Source organism: Erithacus rubecula (genome assembly GCF_903797595.1).
Source record: "Erithacus rubecula genome assembly, contig: SUPER_W_unloc_6, whole genome shotgun sequence".
In the NCBI taxonomy this organism is placed as follows: Eukaryota; Metazoa; Chordata; class Aves; order Passeriformes; family Muscicapidae; genus Erithacus; species Erithacus rubecula.
This window is the reverse complement of record NW_027636224.1, coordinates 169823-197045: the sequence shown is the minus strand read 5'-3', so window position 1 is coordinate 197045 and position 27223 is coordinate 169823. Positions and strand designations below refer to the sequence as shown.

At 43.1% G+C, this 27223-nt stretch overlaps 1 protein-coding gene across 1 annotated transcript in view; it reads right to left on the bottom strand.

Annotated features, from left to right (window-relative positions):
- Nucleotides 1-27223, bottom strand: part of LOC306814107 (ras GTPase-activating protein 1-like) — a 197792-nt gene that overhangs the window by 108965 nt on the left and 61604 nt on the right. The window contains exons 5-8 of the mRNA XM_079329830.1: nucleotides 20088-20205; nucleotides 19039-19070; nucleotides 14225-14277; nucleotides 13224-13374 (exon numbers count right to left, since the gene is read on the bottom strand). Of these exons, the coding sequence (XP_079185956.1) occupies nucleotides 13224-13374; nucleotides 14225-14277; nucleotides 19039-19070; nucleotides 20088-20205 (354 nt within the window). The remainder of the gene's footprint in view (nucleotides 1-13223; nucleotides 13375-14224; nucleotides 14278-19038; nucleotides 19071-20087; nucleotides 20206-27223) is intronic.

Below are 27223 nucleotides of genomic sequence, written 5' to 3'. Positions count from 1 at the left end.
TTGTTACATGCAATTCCAGCTGCAAACTAAAAGTCTTCCCTCCACCCAGCCTAACAAGCTGTTGTAATGTATTTGAATAGCTTAGGCCATTGTTTATAACAGGTGCACCAGACTAGCCATTTTTAGCTGTGGTTCTGCAGTTTATCAAACTTTCTGGAACTCTTCAAGGCTACTGAATCATAAATTGTGCTAAATTGGGAGGGAAGAAGCTGAAAAACAGAATACCAAGATTAGAAGAACCAAGATAAAGGTGGGCGATGATGCTCTGGACTGCAACCAATCATTTTACCTGCAAAGCTCGATCAAGGCATGTGAACAAGATAGAGGCACCAATCAAAAAATGCATGATCGTGTGAACAGCAGTTTTAGAACGTATAAGTAGGGTTAAAAGTAAACAATAAATCGGCTTCTGCATAATCACATTGATTTACTGCCCAGAAGTCCTTCGTTCCCGCAACAAGCAAAGGTATAAAGAAGCCTTACCAAAACAAGGCCCAACTGTCTCTCCCCCAAGCCGCATGGGCAGCAGAGCGGGCCTGACTGCCCGGAACCACTTCGGGCCAGCAACAAGACAAAGTTTCACCAAGCCACAAACTCCCTAACCATGCTGAAAGGACTAAAATCTTAACAACAAGCCTCTCCTCCCCCTGACTATCAGGGCCTCTAGTTAAAAACATGGCCTGACAGCTTCCCAAACCCTGTGTCAAAACTCACCCATCCCTGCCCAGCCCGGCCCGGGCCACGTAAAAGGGGCCTGGGCCAGTGTTACCTTCTAAAAAGAAAAAAAAAAAAAAAAAAAAAAAAAAAAAAAAAAAAAAAAAAAAAAAAAGAAAAAGCTTTCCCGAGGATTTTTGTCTTTACATGTGTGTTTCACAAAACCATATAAACTTTCTCATTAGTATAATGATGTGTCAATATTAAAAATCCAACACTGATTAGTCCTTTACAAACCACCACAAAAGCCAAGGAAGTGGGGATAGCTAATGAATATGTAATCAGCATGTATGATGAAAACTCTGTTCACTTGATGCTCAGGGCACTCGATTAGAGGAAGGATACTCTGAGTGACCAGCATGCTGCAACAAAGAATGCCTACTTTCTAATACTCAAAACTGTGTTAGAAAATTTCTATCTGGCCAATTTTGTAATCACTGACATTTCAAATAGTGAAGAATTCAGAAAACGAACACTACATCATTAAATTATAAGGAAAAAGTATTAACATGTTAAGCTCATATTGTTCAGCCTATCAAAATATGTATTAATTTATCAGTTAAAATAAAAAAGTGTTCCAACAACTCCAATCGTTATCTAGTCTGAAAATTCTCATCTCTCAAATTAAAGATAATTTGAAAGCTTGTTCAGTGTATAACTGCTTGGTCAATATTTCTTCTGTTTTACTTTGACATGGAATCAACAGATATACCACCTTGTGCTGCTGCCCCCCTTCTAAACTTTTCACGTTTTTGGAAAACTCTCTCTTAGGAAGACGAGATTTCAGAAAGAAAACAGAATGAGAGGACAAAGTGGCATAAGCTATGTGGTAGGATAGGTATGCCTATCCTACTCCACCTTCTAAAATCAGAAGTGAAACATTAAAAAGTGCTACCTTACATTCAAATATCATTCTACTTCCCAGGTAGTTTGCATATCCAGACATGGGACTGGAAGTTCCACAACCTGTATAGGCAATACTACATTTCTGCCTATACTCCAAAAGCAAGCACAGGTAGCATTTTCCTCAATCTTCCCAGTAAGGGGGAGAGGCTTTAGAAGAAACAGGTGAAGTCAAGACAATATCTGGCTCCAGGACTGGTGCCTCTACCAGAACATTGCTTTTTATAACCATTAAATGTCTCAGACACAAGGTATGCTGGGACCTGACATGATCCATCTGTCCTGACAGGGGAAATGATTCCTTGTTCATAAAGTCACAGGACTAACTGAGAGGGCTTTAAACTACAATCAGTGTAGGAAGGGGACATCAACAGGAAAGCTGAAGGTAAGCCAAGGGTTGTCATGGCATCACCTGAGGGTGGCAATGCTAATGGGAACATTTATGCTGTTCTGGGGAGCACTGAGGGCTTAGAAGCACATCTAAAATGCTTGCACACCAACACATGCAGTACAAGAAACTAATAGGATGAACTGGAAGTGGTCAGTTCCCAGAGCGACAATATCATTGGTATTTGTGAGACTTGGTGGAATGAGTCCCACAGTTGGAGTGCTGGGATGATGAGCTACAGGCTATTCAGGAGGGATAGGCAGGGCAGGCAAGGTGAAGGAGTTGCACTGTATGTAAGAGAGAGATGTGACTGTACAGTCCTTACAGTTAAGAATAATGTGGCTGAGACATTCTGAGTGAGGATTTGGGAGATGGAAAACAAAGCAGCTGTCAGAGTAGGCATCTACTATCAATCTCCCAGCCAGGATGATAGCACTATAGAGTGCTAAAGATAACTATAGAGTTATTCTATAGGCAATTAGGAGAAATCTCTGGATCAGTAGCCCTTATCCTTATGGGAATTTTCTACTTCCCTGACATCAACAATTAACTCTAGGAAATTCCTAAAGTTTGTAGGAAATAACTTCTTGTCACAGGTACTCAGTGAGCCAACTAGGAAAGATGTCATCCTAGACTTATTGTTTACAAATAGAGAAGGACACATGGGAGATATAATGGTAGGTGGCTGTCATGGTGACAGTGATCATTAAATGGTTGAATTTAAACTTTTCAGTGTCATCAGAAAAAAAGACAGCAGAGTTGCTACCCTGGACTTCAAGAGAGAAAACTTTAGGCTATTCAGGGAGATACTTAGCAGTGTCCCCTGGGAATCTGCTTTTGAGGGCTTAAGGGTCCATGAGTACTGGACGGTCTTTAAGAACCACCATTTAAAAGCACAGGAATAGGCAATTTCAGTGTATCACAAGTCAAGCAAATGGGGCAGAAGATCAGCTTGGCTGAACAGGGAACTCCTTGTCAGGCTCAGAGGGAAAAAAATTATATGATCTTTGGAACTGAGGTCAGGCTTCACTGAAAAATTACAGAGCCCTTATTTGCATATGAAAGGAAAAGACATCGAAGGCCAAAGCTTAACCAGTGTGTAAACTCTGGAGAGCAGCCCTGCAGAAAGGGATCTGGGGTGCTAGTTGACAGCAGGCTCAATCGGAGTCAGCAGTGATCCCTGGCAGCCAAGAGGGCAAACCACATCCTGGGGTGCATCAAACACAGCATAACCATCCAATTAAAAGAGGTGACTATTGTTCTGTATTTAGCATCGGAGCAGCCTCACCTTGAGTATTGTGTGCAGTTCTGGGCCCCACCATTTAAGAAGAATGTGAGGGTCCTTGAATGCATCTAGAGAAGGGCAACAAAGCTGGTGAAAAGGCTGGAATGAATGTCCTATGAGCAGTGGTTGAGGACACTAGGTTTGTTTAGTTTGGAGAAAAGGAGGTTGAGGGGTGACCTCATTGCTCTCTATAGTTTTCTGAGGAGGGGAAGTGGAGACGGAGGTGCTGAACTCTTCTCCCTGGGATCCAGTGATAGGACGTAGGAATGGTTCAAAGTTGTGCCAGGGCAGGTTCTGACTTGACATTAGGAAGCATTTCTTTATCCAGAATATGGTCAAACAGTGGAACAGGCTTTTCCCAGAGACGTGGTTGATGTCCCATGCCTGTCTGTGGACAATGCCCTTAGCAATATGCTTTAACTTTTGGTCAGTCCAGGACTATATAATCATTGTAGGTCCCTTCCAACTGAAAAAAACAAGCAAAAAAATCCAACCAATCCCACTCATCCAAAAAAAAACCCAAATTCCAAAACCTACCCCAAAACAAAAAACCCACACCCTTCCATAACAACACCACTTTATAAACAAAAACAACAAAAGGCCTAGAACCTTGTTCAGGAAAGTTTTGAGTATCTTTAAGGATGGAGACTGTACAAGCTCTTTGGGTATTCTCTTCCTGTGCTTGATCACCATCACACTGGCCACCACTACAGAGCTTCTCTCTCTCTTTTCTCCCTCCCTATCAGGTATCTATACAGTGATAAGATTCCCTACCATCACCTTCTCTTCTAGAAGCTGAATGGTCCCAGCTCACTCCACTTGTACTCAGATGACAAGTACTCTAATCCATCATCTTCATGGCCCTTTTCTAGAAGCCTACACCAGGTGGACTCAGTATTCTCAAGCAGTCTCCCATCCAGTACTAACTGGGCCCAAAGCTGATTAGCTTTTAAGATGAAATGAAACAGACTGTGTTCAGGATAGTGTGGCCACAGGCTAGTAAGCATATATTTCCTGTTTGAGATTTCATGATATGTAGTTAGTAAAATCACATCCCCTCCTGTCCGACCATCACGTCCCTTGCCCCCCCCAACCAACTTTGACAATTTTTACATGAAAAAGTAGATATTCATAGAATCATTTCGGTTGGAAAAGACTTCAAAGATAATCCAGCCACACCATTAACGCACCACTGACAAGTCCACCACTAAATCATGTCCTTAAGTGTGGGAAGATAGGTTATAAGTGTAGTTCAGGAGTCAATCTTTCCCAATGAATTACAGCTGTACTGATTACCAAGAAGTAGAAACAGCCTTGCCTGCCCAATGAGGTTGGGTGTTATAAAAGAGTGGGTTACATGGCCACAAGCTACAATTGTAGATGGAGCTTGAGACTCAGAGTCTGCTGCAGTTCAGGCTGAAGTCTGCTGACTGTGCTGTGAGGAGATAAGGCACATAAGGTTGTATGCAAGTGACAGATAAGGTAAGAAGCTGTTGTGTGAAGGACAGATGGGGTTAGGAAGCTGGGTGAGAGACAGGTTGGGGTTTAGCCAGTTGTGTTGGGTTGCAATACAGGATGTGGCAGGAAAACTGTATTCTATCACCATCTGTTGAAGCTGGGTGGGGCAGTGATCCTTATCTCAGTGGCACATATTATCTGCTAATGGGCCATCTTTAACACCAGATGGGGCAATCATCTTTATCTTTTCCACAACCCCTCCTCCCTCCAGGAAGATATCATCTGCTAATGGGCCATTGAGTCCCACTGTATGACTGATAAAATTACATCATCCCGTTGGGAGATGCTCCAGCCAGGGGAGGAGCCAAGCCTTTCCTACCTAGATAGAAACTGAGATTTGGGACACCAAGGTACCTTCTTTCCACTGGATTCCAGAGGAACACTGGATCTTTCCCCATCATTTCTGGACCTTCAGAGGAAAACTACACCCTTCTACAGGACCACTGCTTCAACTGAACCACATCTGCCACTGCAGAAAGACTGTAGCCACCATTTAATTGGCCTGCTACCAACACCCTGACTGCCAGGGTGTGAGGTTGTATACTGACTCTGTCAGTGTTTTGGGATTGTTCTTTGTAATACTGTATTCCTATTTTAATTTTCCTAGTAAAGAACTGTTATTCCTAATTCCCATATCTTTCCCTGAGAGCCCCTTAATTTCAAAATTTCAATAATAATTTGGAGGAATGGGGTTTGCATTCTCCGTTTCAAAGAGAAGCTTCTGCCTTTATTTTCAGGCACCTGTCCTTAAAAGCAGGACAGATTTTGGCACCCAATGTGGGGCACGAGGGCATCAATAAAAGGAATAAGAGTTCTTGAGTAACCTAATTTTGTGTGCTGGATATAGAAACCTCATTACGTGGTATCATGTGGTCTAGCTTACCCTGGTTCGGGTAGCACATGGTCGTGGCTGTATTTCTCCCATGTGCAGGCTCTTATCTAAACATGGGCCCTATAACTAAGGCTACTGTGTCTGTTAACAAGTTTGCTTTATGGGTTAATAAGGTGAGGAATTTGTGGATTTCTACCTTTATTTGGAAGGCAGGTACATGGATTCAAGGCTATCACACATTAACAGTATGTTTTTGGGGTTACATTAATTATGGTTCCTACTGTGAGGAAACAAAACCAGGAAAAATTTTCTCCCAAACCTTCACCCATTTTTTTGGTTCTACACCACCAGTTTTTGAAGTGTTCAAATCTCCTCTGAATGCCGATGATATACAGTGACTGGTGTTACTGACAGGCCTGTACTATGTAGCATTCAGAGATAGGGAGATATCGGCTTGGATAACCACTGTGATACCTACCCAAGAAACTAGGGATGCTGCCACAGAGTCCACCTCAAAAATAAACTACCCAGATTGGATAGAGGTAATAGAGGAGAAGATGTGGCAGATACTGAAAAAGTACTTTTCCCCATCTGGTGAAGAACCACCCCCCCCCCCCCCCAGTGCTAAAAAGAGAGAGTCTGACTGTGCTGCAGTGGAACCTGTAGATGTTACATCTGTCCAGGCTCCAGCAAAAGCACAGGAGTGGTCACAGCAAGCCAGCAGCAGTTGCCCCTGTGGAAACTAGAAAAACTAAAATGAAAACAAAGAACCAAGATGATAAGGCTATGAAAGGAGGGCCCTCACAACCAGCAAGGGAGCCAGAGGTTGAGATCGTCACCAAGTCCCTTTCATACAATAGTCTCCGTAATCTGTGAAAAGACATTGTATGACGGGGCCGTGAGCCTTTTACAACTTGGTTACTCCGGGTTTGGGACCTTATGGGAACAGGTGTGCAAGTGGATGGTACTGAGGCCAGGAATTTGGGACCCTTGGCCCAGAACTCAGGTGTGGATCAGGTATTCATAAGGGAGCCAGAACCCCTTTCCATCTGTGAGCAGCTTTTAATGAGTGTAAGAAAGAGGCTTGTCCACAGAGAGAGAATGCAGGAGCACCACCATAGATTGTGTTGGAAGACCCTTGAGGAAGGGATCCAGCAGCTGAGAGAAGTGGCAGTATTAGAGGTACTCTTTGGGAGGGATGGACAGCATGACAATGACCCTGACAAGGTCAAGTGCACAGGGCAGATGTTATGGAATTTGGCAACCTTGGGTGTATCTCAATATACCACCTACATAGCAATGATTAATGCTGATAACAACCAAGAGACAGAGGGTTCTGTTGCCATTAAGCTCAGAAATTTTGAGAGTACGATGAATGGCCCAGTACAGGCTCATGTCTCTGCCATGGTGAAGAGCATCCAAGAGGAGGTGAGGGAGGAAAGGAGAAAGATCAGTACGGCACCAGTGCGAGTCGAAGGCCCTAAGGTTAGAGCCAAACGCCCCCCAGCTAGGGAGAGAGGGTACACCCCACGAGCTGACCTGTTGTTCTTCCTGCAAGACAATGGGGAAGACATGGGAAAAATGGGATGGGAAACCCACTTCTGTCCTGGCAGCACAAGTGTGACAACTCAGAGAGGGAAGCATTAAGCAAGGGAGTTGTACCAAAGTGAAGGTAGCCTCAACCTGCCATAACCAAGGTGCAGGGTATTAGAGAAGATAATTTACCAGACCCACTTGAAGGAACCTCTACTGTGTATGCCCAGGAAGGAAATAATAACCAGGGCTACAGGGGCCCTGGCTCTAGCCAGGGAGAAGCAGGGGATGACAAGATTTATTGGATGGTGTGGATCTGATGGCCTGGAACATCAGAGCCAAGAAACATGAGGCATTAGTTGATACTGGTTCACAGTGTATCATTGAAACGTGGGGAAAGAATCTATTTTCATTGCTGGGGTAACATGGGGATCACAGGAATTGACTTTGCTGTAGGCTGAGGTGAGCCTGACTGGAAAGGGGTGGCAGAAACATTCAATTGTAACTGGCCCAGAGGTACTGCGCATTCTAGGCATAGACTTCCTCAGGAATGACTATTACAAAGACGCAAAGGGGTTAAGGTGGGCTTTTGGAGTAGCTGCTGTAGTAGCAGAGAGCATTAAGCAGGTGAACACCTTGATTGGACTGTTGGAAAATCCATCTGCAGTGGGACTCTCGAAAGTGACAGAGGAAAAGGTACCAATTGCCACCATGACAGTGCACCTCCGGCAGTACTGGACAAATTCAGATGCTGTGATCCCCATCCACAAGATGATCCGTCAACTGGAGAGCCAAGAAGTGGTCAGCAAAACCCACTCACCATTCAACAGTCCCATCTGACCTGTGTGCAATTCCGACAGAGAATGGAGATTGACTGTGGACTATCGGGCATTGAATGAAGTGACTCCACTGCTGAGCGCTGCTGTGCCGGACATGCTGGAACTCCAATACGAGCTGGAGTCCAAGGCAGCAAGGTGGTATGCCACCATTGACATTGCCAATGCATTCTTCTCCATTCCTTTGGCAGCAGAGTGCAGGCCTCAGTTTGCTTTCACCTGGAGAGGCGTGCAGTACACCTGGAACCGACTGCCCCAGGGGTGGAAGCACAGCCCCACCATCTGCCACAGACTGATCCAAGCTGCACTGGAGAAGGGTGAGGCTCCAGAACATTTGCAATATATCAATAACATCAATGTGGGGGGGGAATACAACAAGTGAGGTATTTGGGAAAGCAAACAAGATCATCCAGATTTTGCTGGGAGCCGGTTTTGCCATAAAGAGAAGCAAAGTCAAAGGACCCGCCTGAGAAATCCAGTTCCTGAGTGTGAAATGGCAAGATGGATGGTGCCAGATCCCCACTGAGGTCATCAACAAGATCACTGCAATGTCTCCACCGGCCATCAAGAAGGAAGCACAAGCATTCAATAGGTGCCATAGGCTTTTGGAAAATGCACATCCCTGAGTACAACCAGATTGTGAGCCCTCTCTACCTAGTCACTCGCAAGAAGAATGATTTCCACTGAGGCCCTGAACAGGAACATGCCTTTGCCAAGACCAAGCAGGAAATCGCTCATGCAGTAGCCCTTGGCCCAGGCAGGTCTGGGCCAGAGATAAAGAATGTGCTTTACTCTGCAGCTGGGAACCATGGTCTGTTCTGGAGCCTTTGGCAGAAGGTGCCTGGTGAGACCTAAGGCCGACCCCTGGGATTCTGGAGCTGAATCTACAGAGGGTATGAAGCCAATTACACTCCCACAGAGAAGGGAATCTTGGCTTCCTATGAAGGAGTTCAAGCTGCCTCAGAGATGATTGGCACAGAAGCACAGCTTCTCCTGGCACCCCGAGTGCCAGTGCTGGGGTGGATGTTCAAAGGAAAGGTTCCCTCTACTCACCATTCCACTGATGCCACATGGAGCAAATGGACTGCCCTCATCATGCAGTGCACCTGTATTGGCAATCCGAATCGCCCTGGGATCTTGGAGATTATCAGAAACTGACCCGAAAGAGAAGATTCTGGTCTCGCCGATGAAGAGGAGCAGGAACAAGTGACCCAGGCCGAAGAAGCCCCACCATACAAACAACTGCCAGCAGATGAAACACATGACCCTCTTATCCCCGACGGTTCCTGCCGCATTGTGGAGATGAACCGGAAGTGGAAAGCTGCCGTATGGAGCCCCACACGACAGGTTGCACAAGCTACCGAAGGAGAAGGTGGATCAAGTCAACTTGCTGAACTGAAAGCTGTTCAGCTGGTCCTGGACTTTGCTGAGAGAGAGAAATGGCCAAAGCTCTACCTTGACACTGATTCATGGGTGGTAACCAGTGCTCTGTGGGGTTGGCTGGAAAGGTGGAAAAAGAATAATTGGCAACATAAAAAAAAAAAAACCCCAAACAATCTGGGCTGCTGATGAGTGGAAAGACATTTCCACTTGGGTAGAGAAGCTACCTGTGAAAGTCCGTCATGTGGATACCCATGTCCCCAAGAGTTGGGCTAATGAGGAACAGAGATACAACAAGCAAGTAAATCAGGCTGCACAGATAGAGGTGTCAAAGATAGACTTAGTTGGGCAACACAAGGGAGAATTTTTCCTAGCTCAATGGGCCCACGATGCCTCAGGCCATCAGGGCAGAGACACCACCTATAAGTGGGCACGAGACTGAGGGGTGGATCTAACCATGGACAGTATTTCACGGGTTATCCATGACTGTGAGACGTGTGCTTCCATCAAGCAAGCCAAGCGGGTGAAGCCCCTTAGGTATTTTGGGCGATGGCCTAAATATAAGTACAGGGAGGCCTGGCAGATTGACTACATCACACTGCCTCAGACCTGCCAAGGCATGTGCTACGTGTTGACTGTGGTGGAAGCCACCACTGGATGGTTGGGGACCTACCTGGTGCCTCAGGCTACTGCTCGGAACACCATCTTGGGCCTGGAAAAGCAAGTCCTCTGGAGGCATGGCACCCCTGAGAGAATTCAGTCAGACTACAGGACCCATTTCAAGAAGGGACTTATCAAAGCCTGGGCCAGAGAACACAGCATTGAATGGATACACCATATCCCTTATGATGCACCAGCTGCTGGGAAAGTTTAACGGTGCAACTGCCTTCTCAAGACTACCCTGAAGGTACTTGGTAAGGGAACCTTCAATAATTTGCAGACAAACTTAGCAAAGGCCACCTGGATGGTCAGCACCCGAGGGTCCATCAATGGAGCTGGTCCTGCCCAGTCTGAACCCTTGCACACAGTGGGTGGAGATCAAATCCCTGTAGTATGCATGAAAGCTATTTTAGGAAACACTGTTTGGATTAGTCCTACCTCAGGCAAGGACAGACCCATCTGTGGGGTTTTCTTTGCTCAAGGACCTGGTTACACTTGGTGGGTAATGCAGAAAGATGGGTAAACCCATTGTGTACCGCAGAAAAACCTAATCTTAAGTGAGAACTGTGTGTAAGGTTTTCATTATGCAGATGGTAATAGAATAAGGTGTGGATAATGTGTTGGGTTGCAATATAGGATATGGCCAGAAATGTCTATTCTATCACCATCTGTTGAAGCTGGGTGAGGTAGTGTTCCTTATCTCAGTGACACATATTATCTGCTAATGGACCACCTGTAACACCAGATGGGGCAATCATCTTTATCTTTTCCACAACCCATCCTCCCTCCAGGAAGATATTGTTTGCTAATGGGCCATTGAGTCCCACTATATGACTGATAAAATTACATCATCCCAGTGGGAGATGCTCCAGCCAGGGGAGGAGCCAAGCCTTTCCTACCTATATAGAAACTGAGATTTGGGACACCGAGATACTTTCTTTCCACTGGATTCCAGAGGAAAGCTGGACCTTTCCCTTGACCTTCAGAGGAAAACTGCACCCTTCTACAGGACCACTGCTTCAACTGAACCACATCTGCCACTGCAGGAGGACTATAGTCTGATACATAGCATTGCTTATATTGGTTCCCGTCCCATGTCTGGATGTTTAACATTACCTGGAAAATAAAACAACAGTCAACTTTTGAGTTGGTTTCTTCACTATTCTTAAGGCTGTTACTTTTGTATGGAAAACTTTGTTCTATAATTTTTGTGACTATAATTTTAATCAATACTTTGCAAAATAAAATTGCCTTTATCTATTTTTTATTCATACGTAAAATCACTAAAGCAGCAAGAGAAGAATATTCAAGAGAAACAACACTACTACCAAGGATGATTTTTTTTAAAGTTCCATTCTAATACTAGTATTGGATTTAAAGCAGACACCTTCAGACCATTTAAAGAAATAGCTTATAAAAAAGATCAATGAAAACTGTTTAACATGTGCATTTAAAGAAGCAGCATGTCTTCAACCTCTAGTTTTTCACCTTGAAGACAAACTCTACATTTTTTGATGAAGAATAAACACAAATGTTCTCTCTGCCAATAAATGCTCATAAATAATTTGACTATTTTGCATAAACTCATACTTCCTATATTTCTGTTCTGAATTTAATGCTGTTTGATGCTTTTTCAGCAACTTCTGTTTCATACAACAATCCACCTTAGTCTTCTCATATTTAAACACTTCCTTCTTCCAGGGTCCATAACAAATAAACCTGTACAAGAATTAAGAAGCCCACAGAAAGCTATTCTTTTTTTTTTTTTTTTTCTGCTTCTCATTTATTGCCCTCTGCAGTATATCTCATGGTAAATAATCTGGGGCAGTTACCACCTCCATTTTGCATCATTATCCTGCATGTTTGAACTTTCAAGAAGTCTATCAACTGTCAGTAAATGTGAATTGGACAGAACTTGAGCTGAAGAGTATATTAGTAATTCTCCAAAACATTCAACTAGAAGTCTTTCAAAGCCAAGTAGTTCTCTCCTACTGAGGAAGATCTTTGCAACCTAGGTACCAAAATATTCAAAAAGCTCTCTAAAAGCATATAATCATAACTTAGTGGTGCTTAATCTTTTCATCTTTTTCATCCAATGTCAAGGAAAGAATCTTCTCTAGTGAATCCATCAGTGAGAAGTAATAACTTATTGCAGTAAGTTTCTGGAGCTATCCTCTCTAATACTGCAAAGCCATTTAAGACTAAGACTTCGACTAATTTGCTAATTAGTTTGACATCACCTAGGGTGTTTGAAGTCTGTCATTCTCCTAATACGCCATGTAACTAGAAAATGGGCAAAAGAGGATTTACCTTCAAATGCTGACACTGAAGCTAGCTTGATTTTCAATGAGGATGTCTGGAGGCCAGACTGATTAATGTAGAGGTTACTCAAGCAGTCTGTGTGTGGGATATATATATATAGGTTAATAAGATTCCAATTCCTTAGTCTCAAACCACTGTCCATTTGAAATTATATGAAGTCCACTGAACTTCTTAGTTAGGAGACTGCAACATTTTCTCGGACACACCAGTTGCTGGATCTCTACCCACTCAGAAGCCAAGCTGGAATTGAGAGAAATTCTCTGTTGGGATGAAGAATGTCCTGGTTCTAGGTGAACGTGTCCAGAAAATTTCTCATCATGTGATAGGCAATGGTCTCAGTTAAGAGAGAAAGGTGAGTTTTCACTATCTGCACTTCTGACCAGAATATTCAGATAATTTAAGGTGATTAATTTAATGACTTTTTCAACAATAAAGGTAATTTTTCCCTTTGTTGTCAATACTCATTTCTATTGTTTATACTTTAAAATCCCTACTGAATGTCTCCAATAAAACTAACATTTAAAATTTCCTCTTTCATATACACAAAACTCCCTATTACAAATAGTAGTTTCCAAGACAACGTAGCATTCTCCTAATTACATGTCATAATCCAACGTATAGGGTAAAGAAAATAATTTACAAAAGGAAAAAAATACTTCAAAAGAAACAAGTTACACCTAAGCTTTTGAAAGCTTTTAGAATGTACTTAGCTACTACTAAGCAAGTTAGTTATAACTCATAGTATATCCTTAAGAAACATTGAAACTTTATGAACATATCAGTAAGTTAGCAGCAATATGTTATACAAGTTCCTTACAGAACTGTAAAATACACACAACTATTAAAACTTACCTATTATAATATCTGCCTCCCATCATAAACTGATTGCTTGATGTTGGACATATTTTAAAACGCTGAATATTTTCACTGGTTCGAAAATAAAGTGAGTAATCACCAGGTGTATTATCTGAAGGCCTCACAAGAAAACTGCACACCTGGCCAACTGAAAAGATATAATAATACAGCATTATTATAACTGTTACTTACTGTCACTTATGAGCTCTTATCAAATCTCAGTACAAATTAGCAGGAATTGCACACTTAAAGGATAAAGTCTGTTCTAAGTTCCAACAGTGATCCCCATTCTTCCCCCAAAAAGGATGAAGTAGTACTAAACTGCCAAAGTTAATGCCAAATCATTTAGCTGTAGCTGACAGCCTATCCCAAACTTTTGTCACCTCTTTACAAGAGCATATGGTGTGCATATGAGTTTTGACAATATTTTTTTAAAAACTAAAGATTTTTGTTCTCATATTTAAGGTATGTTATTTGACAGTATGAGTCTGAAGCCTTGATGTTTTCATTTTAAAAATTAATTACTCTATGAGGAGACTAAAGTTTAATACATTCTCCCATAAGTATATAACAGCACCAAGCCAGAGTTCAAGTGTTTGGACAACACTCTCAGGCACATGGTGATTCTTGGGGAATGGTTCTGTGCAGAGCCAGGAGTTGGATTCAGTGATCCTTGTGGGTCCCTTCCAAGTTAGAATACTCTCTGATTCTGTGAACAGTATTTTCTCCTCAGCATTTGAATGAAGCCCAAGATACATTTATGTATATTACATTTTTTTAAATTAGCTATTTCAATCAGAATTCTGAAACTAACTTTACATGAGAACATAAAAAAAAAAGCCCCTCTGCTGAGCGGTGAGGTTTTTTCCAATGTAGTGGCAACCACAGATCTGATGCTCATATGTTCATACAGAAGAAAAAACAGGTTTTCCTGCAGTCTCAAAGGATTAATTTGTCTCATTCCCCTACCACTGTATTTCTATCTGAAATAAAAGTACCTGTCATCAGCAAATTGTAAGCTTCTTGTTTGGAGATCTTCCCATGGAACCATCTTAAAGATAAAAAAATTAGAAAGCAAGACTATCAGCTCTCTTTTTTAGTAGTTGTGACATCTAAGGCTCTGACATCTATGAATTAATCTCTGGTACATATGAATTAATCTTTGTTTTAAAAAATCTAGTAAATATAGAATATATAAGCAACTGTTATGTTATTCAGCAACTCTGTTTTTCTACCAACAGAACGAAAAATAAAAAATATCTATATCTATATAAACTTGAGTACAGGTGTCCAATGCAAAGTAGATGTTCAAATCCAAATGTGTTTAGAGATTAAAGGCATTGTTTAAATGCTAGATAATGACAGGTGTATTTGAAGCCAGTCTCAGATAGCAATTTATTTGAAGCATGAAATACAAAGCCCAAGGACATTAATGAAATTTAAATACTATACAGAATAACTAAAATTGAATTCCACTAGAAGCTGAGGAAATGTTCGGGGTTGAGTGTTTTTCTGTTACTGTGTCAATTGTAAGAATTTTTCCCATTATCATGCCAATGGAACTGGCCGGGTTACACCCAGGGTCCCTGATGGGTCCAGACAAAGGGGGTGGGTGGGGACGGCCCCCGGAGGGGCCTCTGAGGCTTCTGGGAGGGCACTCGCGTTTCCGGCGAGCCGGGAGGAGGACGCCTGGGATCGTTCAGCCACGCGGCCGAGCACAGCAGAGCCAGACCCTCTGCGATCACCTGCCCTGCATCTGCCCCGTTCCAGCCTCCTGCCTCTGCGGACACAGCTGATCCCCCGGACACACACGGTGAGCGAGGAGCCGCCGCCCTCGGTGAGGGTGAGCCCGTTCCCGCCCGAGACCGGCGTGGCCGCTGCTGCCCCTCCCCCCTCCCTCCTGCCTTCGTTCCCGTCTGCCCTCTGGCAAATCCGGGCTCTGGGCTAAGCACAGAGACAGCGTGCTTGCATCTAAAGGGACTGACACCGAGTTATCTATTTCGTTCTGTTAGCAATTTTAACTGTTATTGTTTTCTGTTTGTATAGTTAGATATATTAGTAAAAGAGCTGTTATTCCCACCCCCCTTATCTCTGCCTCAGAGTCCTTGATTCAAACAATCGTAATACTTGGGGGAGGGGAGTGGAACCAAAGTCTCTATTCCAAAAAGGGAAACTTCTGCCCCTACTGGCAGACACCTGTCCTTTCAAACCAGGACAGGAAATAAACTCCAGCTTTATTAACTACTGAATAAGAATCACTTTAGTTTCATGCCTTGCATCTTCCAGAATCCTTCATCAAAGCATCATCCAAAAAATAACCAGCAATCTATCCAGTCTTAACCTGATACCTATGATTATAGGAAACAGCTTGATGTTGCATAGGTATTCAGTTTATATGTGACATACCACATACTACATCGTGAGAGCTCATCCTGTCTTTTAAAGGAAAGCTAGAAACAAGTCCTTTCATTGCAAGGTATATATGCACATGCATGCATGTTTAAGTGTGTCCTTAGTAATAAAGGCGTCCAGGAAGGCTGGACGTACTTTAAGATGGAAATGGTAAAGGTGAAAGAGCAGGCTGTCCCTGTGTGCCTAAAGACAAGCCATCAGGGAAGAAAGCTGGCCTGGTTGAACAGGGAGCTTTCACAGGAACTCAGGGGAAAAAAATGAATTTATGACCTTTGGAAGAAGGGGCAGGAAACTCAGGAAGAGTACAGGGATGTTGTTAGGTCATGCAGAGAGGGAATTAGGCAAAAGCCCAGCCGGAATTCAATCTGGCTACTGTCATAAAAGACAATTAAAAGTATTTTTACAAATGCATTAATAACAAAAGAAGGGCCAAGGAAAATCTCAATCCTTTATTGGATGTGGGGGAAAGGATGGGATGGACACATTGTCCCCAAGGATGAGGAAAAGGCTGAGGTACTTAATACCTTTTATGCCTCAGTCCTTAACAAAGACTGGTTATCCTCAGGGTACCCAGCCCCCTGAGCTAGTAGACAGAAGCAGGAAGAAGAATAGATCCCCTGAATCCAGAAGGAAGCAGTTAGTGACCTGCTGAGCCATTTAAACAATCACAAGTCTATGTGGCCTAATGGGATTCACCTGAGGGTACTGAAGGAACTGGTGGAAGAGCTTCCTAAACTGCCTTCCATTATTTATCATCAGTCCTGGTGAACCATGGAGGTCCCAGATGACTGGAAGTTGGCCAATGTGATGCCAATCTAGAAGAGGATCCAGGGAACTACAGGCCTGTCAGCCTGACCAACAGATCATCTGGAGTGCCATCACACAGCACATGCAGAAAAAACAGGTGATCAGGCCTAGCCAACATGGGTTTAAGAAAGGTAGGTCTTGCTTGACCAATGTGATCTGCTTTTCTGACCAGGTGACCTGCCTAGTGGATGAGGGAAAGGCTGTGGATATTATCTACCTGGACTTCACCAAGGCCTTTGATACTGTCTCCCACAGCATTCTCCTGGAGAAGCTGAAGCCCGTGGCTTGGACAGATGCACTCTGATAGGTAAAAAACTGGCTGGATGGCTAGGCCCAGAGAGTGGTGGTGAATGGTGCTACAGCCAGTTTGTATCTGGTCACTAGTGGTATTCCCCAAGGCTCAGTGATGGGGCCAGTCCTGTTTAATATCTTTATTTATAATCTGGATGGGAGGATCAAGTGCACCCTCAGTAAGTTTGCAGATGACACTGAGTTGGGCGGGAGTGTTGATCTCCTGGAGGGTAAGAAGGTTCTGCAGAGGGATTTGGACAGGCTGGATCAATGGGCCAAGACCAGTAGTATAAAGTCCAACAATGTCAAGTGCCAGGTCCTGGGTCAAAACAACCCCATGGACCGCTACAGCCTGGGTTGACATCTGGCTGAACATGAGTCAGCATGTGCCCAGGTGGCCAAAAAGGCCAATGGCATCCTGACCTGTATCAAGAATAGTGTAGCCAGCAGGACCAGGGTAGTAATTTGCCCCCCTGTACTCAGCACTAGTGAAGCCACACCTCAAATACTGTGTCCAGTTCTCGGCCCTTCACTGCAAGAAAGACATTGAGGTGCTGGAGCGAGTCCAGAGAAGGGCAACAAAGCTGGTGAAGGGTCTAGAGAGTAAGTCCTCTGAGGAGTGGCTAAGGGTACTGGGGTTCTCTCTACAACTACCTGAAAGTAGGTTGCAGCCAGGTGGGGGTCAGCCTCTTCTACCACATAACTAGTGATGGCACAAGACATAACCTCAAGCTGTGCCAGGGGAGGTTCAGATTGGACATTAGGAGGAATTTCTTCACAGAAAGGGTTGTTATACATTGGAATGGGTTGCCCAGGGAGGTGGATGTCACCCTCCCTGGAGGTGTTCAACAAAGACTGAATGTGGCACTTAGTGCTCTCGTCTAGTTGACAAGATGGTGATCAGTCAAAGGCTGGACTCGATCTCAGAGGTCTTTTCCAACTCAAATGATTCTGTGAAATAGCCCAAAATGGGGCCAAACTAGGGCTTTAAAGGAAAAGTTGCACCAGGGGAGGTTTAGATTAGATATCAGGAAAAATTTATTTATGGAAAGGGTGGTCAGGCATTGGAACAGGCTTCCCAAGGAAGTGGAGGAGTCACCATCCCTGGAAGTGTTCAAAAATGTATGGATATGGCACTTGAGGACATGGTTTAGCAGTAAATATGGTGGTGCTGCTGGGTTGATGGTTGGACTTGATCTTAGAGGTATTTTCTAACCTTAACAATTTTGTGATTTTGTGCAAAAGAAAGCCTCTTACACATCAAAAAAGAGCTCTACTTCTAACTTGCTTTCTATATTAACTTTACAGGAAAATCCCTGGATATTGGAATATTTACGGAAATCCCTGCCTCCCCTGGAATCTTCTGAGCAGAATGAGTAACTGAATTGAGTATCCAAGCTTCAAGATTCCGCTACAAACTACTTTGTTTAAAAAAAAAAAAAAAATGTTCCTGTATTTGAAGGCATCCCTACTACTATTATGCTGCTATACCAAACTGACTAGCAAAATGTTGAAAACCTGTAAACTGAAGCTACACACCAACAATTTTCTTTCCCCTATTAGGAACAAAAACAAGCCACCAAGAAAACACCACTAGAAATGCCTTCTTCTAACATCAGTCCTTTGGAGACTGCAAACTGGGTAAAAAATACAGAAAGCAGAAGCTGCAGTTATTGCAAGCAAATAGAGGACAGATGAAGTTATCCAGCTACTAGAAATTTTCTGTAACTTTCATTCGCTGCTCATCTTTACAACTGAAAATCATATATAACAATCAAGTTTCCTATATCAATTCATTGTTCATTGTAAATTGTATTAGTTTTTTTAAAGTTATTTAACAAGTTGGAATTCACTGCAAACAAATTATTCTAGTGTCTCCTGGTTTTCATTTAAAGTGCTAGCACATGAGGCTAATAAGTGTTACTATTAAACTATCATTCCTCTAAATGATATTTTGATCCCTCTCCTGCACTTAAAGTTGATCAGACTTGAATAAAGGTTACTTCTAAGCTAAAGGTATGTGTATTAAAAAATCCCCACAAATCAGAAAACACCACATACTCCATTGAATATATTCTAGGTAAAGTGATCACAGACTCATTCAAGATTTTAACTGCAAAACCCTTTAACATTAGGAGTAACTAATACAAGACTTCATGTCAATGACCTATGCAACTTCAACAGCTAGAATAGAAGTCTTAAAAAACAAGTACATTCAATTTTGATTCATCTTCCCAATCTCATAGCTAAAGTTTACAGTTGTTTTATGATTTGCTTTTAATAAAAAACAAGAAATCCTTACATTTTGCCTTCATGTGGATCTTCTTCTCTTCCCTAATAGGAAAAATGAAATATTAAATGCATGACAAAAGTATGCTTGAGTTTAGAACAGTAAACTTCATAGGTTAAGACCTTCTGTAGAAATAAACACTAAGAAGTCTAAGACATTTTTGAACAAGATGGCTTATTGCACAGTTCATGTAAAGAGGTTTTCAACTTCATTCACTGGAATTCAGTGGAAATTCAGCCATAACACATTATTTCAGAGGATTGTTTCCGTCACTCTTCAAGTCCTTCTTTACACATGCTAACTTAAATCTCAACTTTTGTAAACTTCAACCACTAATGTAGAAATTTATAGTTACTTTAACACTACCATTTCAATTTAGCCATTCACATCCTGATATAGATGTGAGAACAGGTGAAGCAAACTACTAATAGAAATATACATATACTGCAAAGCAAACATCATCAAGACTCCAAAGCAATTGTGAACTACTTTGAAAAAAAAGCATGTGGGAGGGTAGGGTGGGTGATTTTGTCCATTAAATCATCTCTTATCCTGCAGTAAATCAACTATCTTTGTCACCCAATTAGCTTCTTGACTTAGCATAAGCCCTTCTAGGTATAATTAACGCATCAATATTTTGTTATACACACTTGGCCCTTAAAAAAAAAAAAAACAAAAACAAAGACATACATATATTTATGAATATTTCATAGCAAATAAACAAACAGAATGTAACTGAATGACTAACAAGTTATTTATCAGGACTGGTGAGTTTAGGAAACTGCTTAAGAAGTTTGCAGTATCATTCATTTGCACATGAGCTTTTTTGGATAACAAGAAGAGGTACTTTGCTTGGATATTAAATTAGACTTAATGGTTTGTTAAACTACTTAAAAACTGGTAGATTCAAATAGTGCAAGAAGGTTTAATAAAGTACATAAAGTCAGGCAGCTCGATGACACTAGTTTGGCTTAATTTCAATGTTAACTTCCACACACAACTAACAAAATATAAAAATCAAATCTCAGTTCTGCAACAGATTTGAATATAAAATTACTTACCACTTCTTCTACCAGGTCTTCTACTATAAGACCTTGTTCATCTGTCCGTAGGTTTGTAACCCACATCCAGCCATCTTCCAATTCATTATGCACAATAAACATATCTCCTTTAAGGAAACTGAAGAGAATTACAGTAACACATATATTAGAAGTACAATCATAATACAAAGTTTAATGAACACAGTGAATTCTTGAGCATAGTTTCAGAAAAACATTTGAGAAAATCTGACCATGAAAGATATATTTATTGGTATCCCAAGCACACCATGTGCATTTTTCACACAGTTTAAGTAGGTATGAATATCACATGAAAGTTTATCTTTCTTTATTTTATATTTAAAATCTAATAGATACTTTAAAGTACACTAAGGATGCATAAAACAAAAAACACCACAACAACATTAGAAGATAGTAACATTCTTTTATCAAGAGGGACCAAATACTAAACACAGGTAAAAAACAATCAAAGATTTCCTTAACAGTCTAAAAAACAACATTTCTATCAAAACATCATTTTGTATAATAAAGCCTATGGAATATCTACCATTTAAGTATTTGGATATGAAGATAAGTGCTAAAAAGAAGATACAGAACAGTTCCTCAAGAAGACATGCAAATAACTACAAATAAGAATATAAATACAAAGCATTAAAACATTCGAAGGAGTTTAATTACTGGAAGGTTAGTTTAAATTATTCCTTAAGTGTCATCCCAAACTCAGGTATACTGGTTTTCACTAGAATAGAGTTAAATTTCTTCACAGTAGCTCCTATGGGGGGGGGGGGGGTGGCAGGCAGTGTGCTTGGGGACTGGCTTGGCATCAGTCTGTTGGTGGTATGCAACTGTTTTCATTTGCATAACTTGTTTTTCTTGGGTTTTATTTCCCTCATTCTTTGTCAGTTGTTGGGTGGGGTTTTTTCCCTTACAACTTTTTTTTTTTTAATGCATTTTTAATTATTAAAACTGTCTTTATCTCAACCCACGGATATCTCATTTTTACCCTTCCAATTCTTCCCCCATCTCACCAAGAGGGAGGAATCAAGAGGCTGTGGGATGCTTAGCTGCCATCTGGAGTTAAACCATAACAGTCCTTTTTGGTACCCAACAGGGTTCTCAAAGGGTTTGAGATAACAACAGATTTTACCAGAAGGTATTAGAAGAAACTTATATCTGTTAACAGTTGCTGGTCCCAATATTGATCTAATTGTTCTAAACATTAGTTTATCTGATTTGTGCCATGGTCTCTTTTTTACTGTACATGTTAAAGACTGGTTTTGGCTTTTGCAGTTTTCTGTGCTCTGTAGCACTTAGTGGTGTTTTGTCTGAGATACTTATTACTAAAACACTAGCCTTGAGCTTAATCTGCTATTTGGGCTATGTACTGATTCCATTACTGTACTTTGGGAACTGTCTCATGGAGACAAATAAAAATTACACTTCCTCCAAGAGGATTTTTGTGGAGGAAATAGAGAATGGCACCTCCACCACTTTCTTATGTGATGTTTTCTCCCTTGTTATAGCAACTCTTCAGTATCTTAAACATTATTGGGTAATGAAAATACTCCTTTTGGTATTTCTTAGAATATCGTTTTGGCTTTTTCCAAGGTTGACAAGCAATTTAGGAATATCACACAGATGCCGCAACAGTGTGGTTATGGGTGGCAAGGTGTCTTGGTTTAAGACAATTTAAGAGGTGGACACTCTAAAATGAGTTACCTCCCCTTATAGTTTTAATCAATCCCTTTCCACCAATAAGGAGAAATGAATATGAGTAGATATAAGTGAAAAAATAACAGTTTACTAAAAAAAAACAACAATAGCAACAGGCAAAAAAATAACAGTAATAGGCACTAGTTACAAAGTTGCTGAAATCTTGCAGATACCCCAGGAACAAAGAAAAACTCAAAATGGTAGAGTAAACCCTTCCCCAAGATGGTTCCCTCTGCAAATAACCATGTGTGGGGAGGCAAAGGGAAAAGATGGCGGACAAATCCTGTTCATCTGAACCTTCCCCCTGGAGCAAAAAACTGGGAAGGTAGGAGCTTACAAAGCAGATGGTAATTGCTGGCATGTGTGAGGTCAGTGCTGCTGCTTGCTGCTACCTCCTGCCACCCACTGGATTGTGCCAGTGTTGGTGCTGCTGTCTTGGGTCCCTGTTCCAATGGGAAGGAGAAGAAAATGGACTCTCAAGCACGGATCAGCAATGGCCCAATCCCAGCCCAGCTCCAGCTTTGCATTGCCAATAGGTGTTGTAAATTTCACTCTGAAACAGTTTTTGATTGTGAAATGCAGCTTTTCAGGTTGCTACTGTTGCAAGTAGAGCTAAAAGGCAAGAAGGAGCTCTGCTTGAGCAACTTTGACTTTTTAAAATGGCCCTGACAATCCCCCAGCCTCACCATTCTGTTTCTGGCTGTGCTGCCAGGCCTTAAAGAGAAAGTAACATTTTTTGGGCACAGATAGATATAGAAAACAATAACATTTTGGGTTATCCAGGACGAAAAGCATGTAGAAAAATATGGGCAGCTATCTAGAAAGGTTGCCACCTCCAGTGGTCTAAGACTTCACTCCTAGATCCTGATGAAGCGATAGAATGTTTGAAAAAAGATATTCCAAAGAGGAACAACTTATCACACTCTACTGGGGTCTGGTCTGCACCAACCAACACTGTTTAGAACTGTTCAGCATCCTCAAGGAGAGGGTCTTCTGGATCTGAAAACATACCAATAGACACTGTGACTTAATCAGATACCCAGCCTTCAACTATATCAGTCATTTCTATAATTAAAAAGAAACAATGAAAGTGGAAGTCAACTCATTCAGAAAGGGATGAAGATGCTTCTCCTAAGAGGGAGTAGCAGAGCAGTCACAAGAATAGGAGAGGAAAGAATGAAATAATGAGACAGAAACCATACAATCCCTATCCCTAAGCAAGCAGCAAGATATGTGAAGCCATCAACCAGGTGAACGAATTGTCAGCTAGTTATTCTGATGCTGGGATACTGGAGCAAAACATCAGGAATTAGAGGGTAAGGAAACCTAGACCTGGGATACCTTGGTAGGAATAAGGTCACTGACAAAAGGATTGTAAAAGGGCAAGGAATCTTCATTCTTTGGAGGCAGCTTCCATTGAGTGGGGACAGATATACCATCAAGGAAAGACCTACAAATTCCAAAAGCAAGGTGACCACCACCAGGGGAGATATCCAATATCTGAGGGAATTACTGTGGTGGAGGTATATGACAACCAGGTATCACACAAGCCATGTGAAATCCCATGCACATGGCCTATGTGGTGAAAGTCTGTATGAAGTGCACCAACATCATACACCAACAACCTGGCGGTAATGAGCTAGAAAGACACAAAATCACCAACTGGAGTTGGATTGGGCAGCCAACTTGAGAATTCAAAAAGAATCTCACTTCCTCCCTGGGTCTCAGCTGTGGAGAAACTGTTCCAACAATTGTCCCAGCAATTAAAGAATGAGAAGTCTTCCTCATCCATAGTGACCAACATCTTAGTTATTAAGAGTCAATCTTTTTGTGTTCTGGAAGAGGTTTATCAGTGAATCAGTGAAACACGTCACATGCCACCCTGTGGTTCTATCTGCCATGACCAGGGGAAGGACATAAGGAAGGGGGATGATGAAACTACTTGGAGACTAGAAGCTCAAGTACAAGAAGCGCAAGAAAAGATAGCAGCGAAAAGGCATCCACCTAGGAAAAATTACTGCCCCAGTGTCTGTTATTGCTTAGTTACTGGCCAGGGTGAAACCATAAAATCAGGTTGTTGGGAGTTGGATCCTTTGCCCCTTTTCTCTCTGTGGAATTTTTCCCATTGTGATGCTTAGGACTTGTTGGCTAAACCCTAGCACGGATGGGGGGTAGCTGCACTCCCTTTTGTTCTCTCCCTTACTGGTGGGATCAGAGGAGGGATGTCACATGCTGTTATGTTCCACCCACCCTCCCCCCCACCTTCCAAACGCCGGGAGTCATGTCCTCGACTGTGCGACACTGCACTGCTGCCTTCCCCGATTCAGCCTGCTACCTCTCAGCATGAAGCCGAGCACCGTGACCCACACGGTAGGAAAACTAGAAAATCTAAGACGAAAACAAGGCACCTAGATAATGAGGATCAGCAAGGAGGGCCCTCACAACCAGCAAGGGAGCCAGAGGTTGAGATCGTCACCAAGTCCCTCTTGTACGAAAGTCTCCGTAATCTGTGAAAAGACATTGTATGACGGGGCCGTGAACCTTTTACAACTTGGTTACTCCGGGTCTGGGACCTTATGGGAACAGGTGTGCAACTAAATGGTACTGAGGCCAGGAATTTGGGACCCTTGGCCCAGAACTCAGGTGTGGATCAGGTATTCATAAGGGAGCCAGGCCCCCTTCCCTTCTGGGAACAGCTTTTAATGAGTGTGAGAGAGAGGTTTGTCCACAGAGAGAGAATGCAGGAGCACCATCATAGAAAGTGCTGGAAGACCCTTGAGGAAGGGATCCAGCAGCTGAGAGAAGTGGCAGTATTAGAGGTACTCTTTGGGAGGGGCGGACAGCATGACAATGACCCTGAAAAGGTCAGGTGCACAAAGCAGATGTTGTGGAATCTGGCAAACCTGGGGCCATCTCAATATACCACTTTTATTGCAATGATTAATGCTGATAACAACCAAGAGACAGAGGGTTCTGTTGCCAACAAGCTCAGAAATGTTGAGAGTATGATCAATGGCTCAATGCAGACTCATGTCTCGGCTGTGGTTAAGGAACTCAAAGAGGAGTTTAAAGAGGAGACAAGAGAGATGAGGGAGGAGAAGAGGAAGATCAGTGCAGCACCAGTATGAGTCACAGGCCCCAAAGTTAGAGCCCAATGTCCCCCAGCTGGGGAGAGAGGGTACACCCCAGGAGCTGACCTGTGGTTCTCTCTGCGTGATCATGGGGAAGACAGGGAAAATGGGATGGGAAACCCACTTCTGTCCTGGCAGCACAAGTGCGTCAACTCAAGGAGACAAGCACTAACCAAGGGAGTTCTACTAAAGTAAAGGTAGCCTCGACCTCCCATAACCAAGGGGCCGGGTATTAGAGAAGGGAAGATAATCTGTCGGACCCACTTGAAGGAACCTCTACTACGTATGCCCAGGAAGAAAATAATAACCAAGGCTAGAGGGGCCCTGCCTCTAGCCAGGGAGAAGCATGGGATGACAGAGAGTATTGGACGGTGTGGGTCCGATGGCCTGGCACATCAGAGCCACAGAATCATGAGACATTAGTTGATACTGGTTCACATTGTACCCTAATACGAACAGGACATATGGGTGAAAGAATTTGTTTCCATTGCTAGGGTGATAGGGATATCACAGGAATTGACCTTGCTGGAGGCTAAGGTGAGCCGGACTGGGAAGGAGTGGCAGAAACATCCAATTGTGACTGGCCCAGAGGCACCATGTATTCTAGGCATAGACTTCCTCAGGAACAGCTATTACAAAGACCCAAAGGGACTCAGGTGGGGTTTTGGAATAGCTGCTGTAGTGGCAGAGAGCATTAAGCAGTTGCACACCTTGCCTGGACTATCAGAAAACCCAGCTGCAGTGGGACTCCTGAAGGTTGAAAAGGTACCAATTGCCATCTAAACCGTCTAATCTGGCCTGTGTGCAAGTTGGACAGAGAATGGAGATTGACTGTGGACTATCGGGCATTGAATGAAGTGACTCCACTGCTGAGCGCTGCCGTGCCGGACATGCTGGAACTCCAATACGAGCTGGAGTCCAAGGCAGCAAGGTGGTGTGCCACCATTGACATTGCCAATGCATTCTTCTCCATTCCTTTGGCAGCAGAGTGCAGGCCTCAGTTTGCTTTCACCTGGAGAGGCGTGCAGTACACCTGGAACCGACTGCCCCAGGGGTGGAAGCACAGCCCCACCATCTGCCAAGGACTGATCCAGGCTGCACTGGAGAAGGATGAGGCTCCAGAACATTTGCAATATATCAATAACATCAATGTGTGGGGGAATACAACAATTGAGGTATTTGAGAAAGGAAAGAAAATCATCCAGATTTTGCTGGGAGCCGGTTTTGCCATAAAGAAAAGCAAAATCAAAGGACCGGCCCGAGAGATCCAGTTCCGAGGAGTGAAGTGGCAAGACGGACAGCATCAGATCCCCACTGAGGTCATCAATAAGATCACTGCAATGTCTCCACCGACCAGCAAAAAGAAAACACAAGCATTCAATAGGTGCCATAGGCTTTTGGAAAATGCACATGCCTGAGTACAGCCAGATTGTGAGCCCTCTCTACCTGGTCACTCGCAAAAAGAATGATTTCCATTGGGGCCCTGAACAGGAACATGCCTTCGCCAAGACCAAGCAGGAGATCCCTCATGCAGTGGCCCTCTACCCATTCAGGACTGGGACAGAGATAAAGAATGTGCTCTACTCTGCAGCTGGGAACCATGGTCTGTCCTGGAGCCTTTGGCAGAAGGTGCCTGGTGAGACCCAAAGCCCACCTCTGGGATTCTGGAGCCAAACTTAAAGAGGGTCCAAAGCAAACTAGATGCTAACAGAGAAAGAGATCTTGGCTGCCTATGAAGGAGTTCAAGCTGCCTCAGAGGTGATTGGCACAGAAGCACAGCTCCTCCTGGCACCCCGAGTGCCAGTGCTGGGGTGGATGTTCAAAGGAAAGGTTCCCTCTACTCACCATTCCACTGATGCCACATGGAGCAAATGGACTGCCCTCATCATGCAGTGCACCTGTATTGGCAATCCGAATCGCCCTGGGATCTTGGAGATTATCAGAAACTGACCCGAAAGAGAAGATTCTGGTCTCGCCGATGAAGAGGAGCAGGAACAAGTGACCCAGGCCGAAGAAGCCCCACCATACAAACAACTGCCAGCAGATGAAACACATGACCCTCTTATCCCCGACGGTTCCTGCCGCATTGTGGAGATGAACTGGAAGTGGAAAGCTGCCGTATGGAGCCCCACACGACAGGTTGCACAAGCTACCGAAGGAGAAGGTGGATCAAGTCAACTTGCTGAACTGAAAGCTGTTCAGCTGGTCCTGGACTTTGCTGAGAGAGAGAAATGGCCAAAGCTCTACCTTGACACTGATTCATGGGTGGTAACCAGTGCTCTGTGGGGTTGGCTG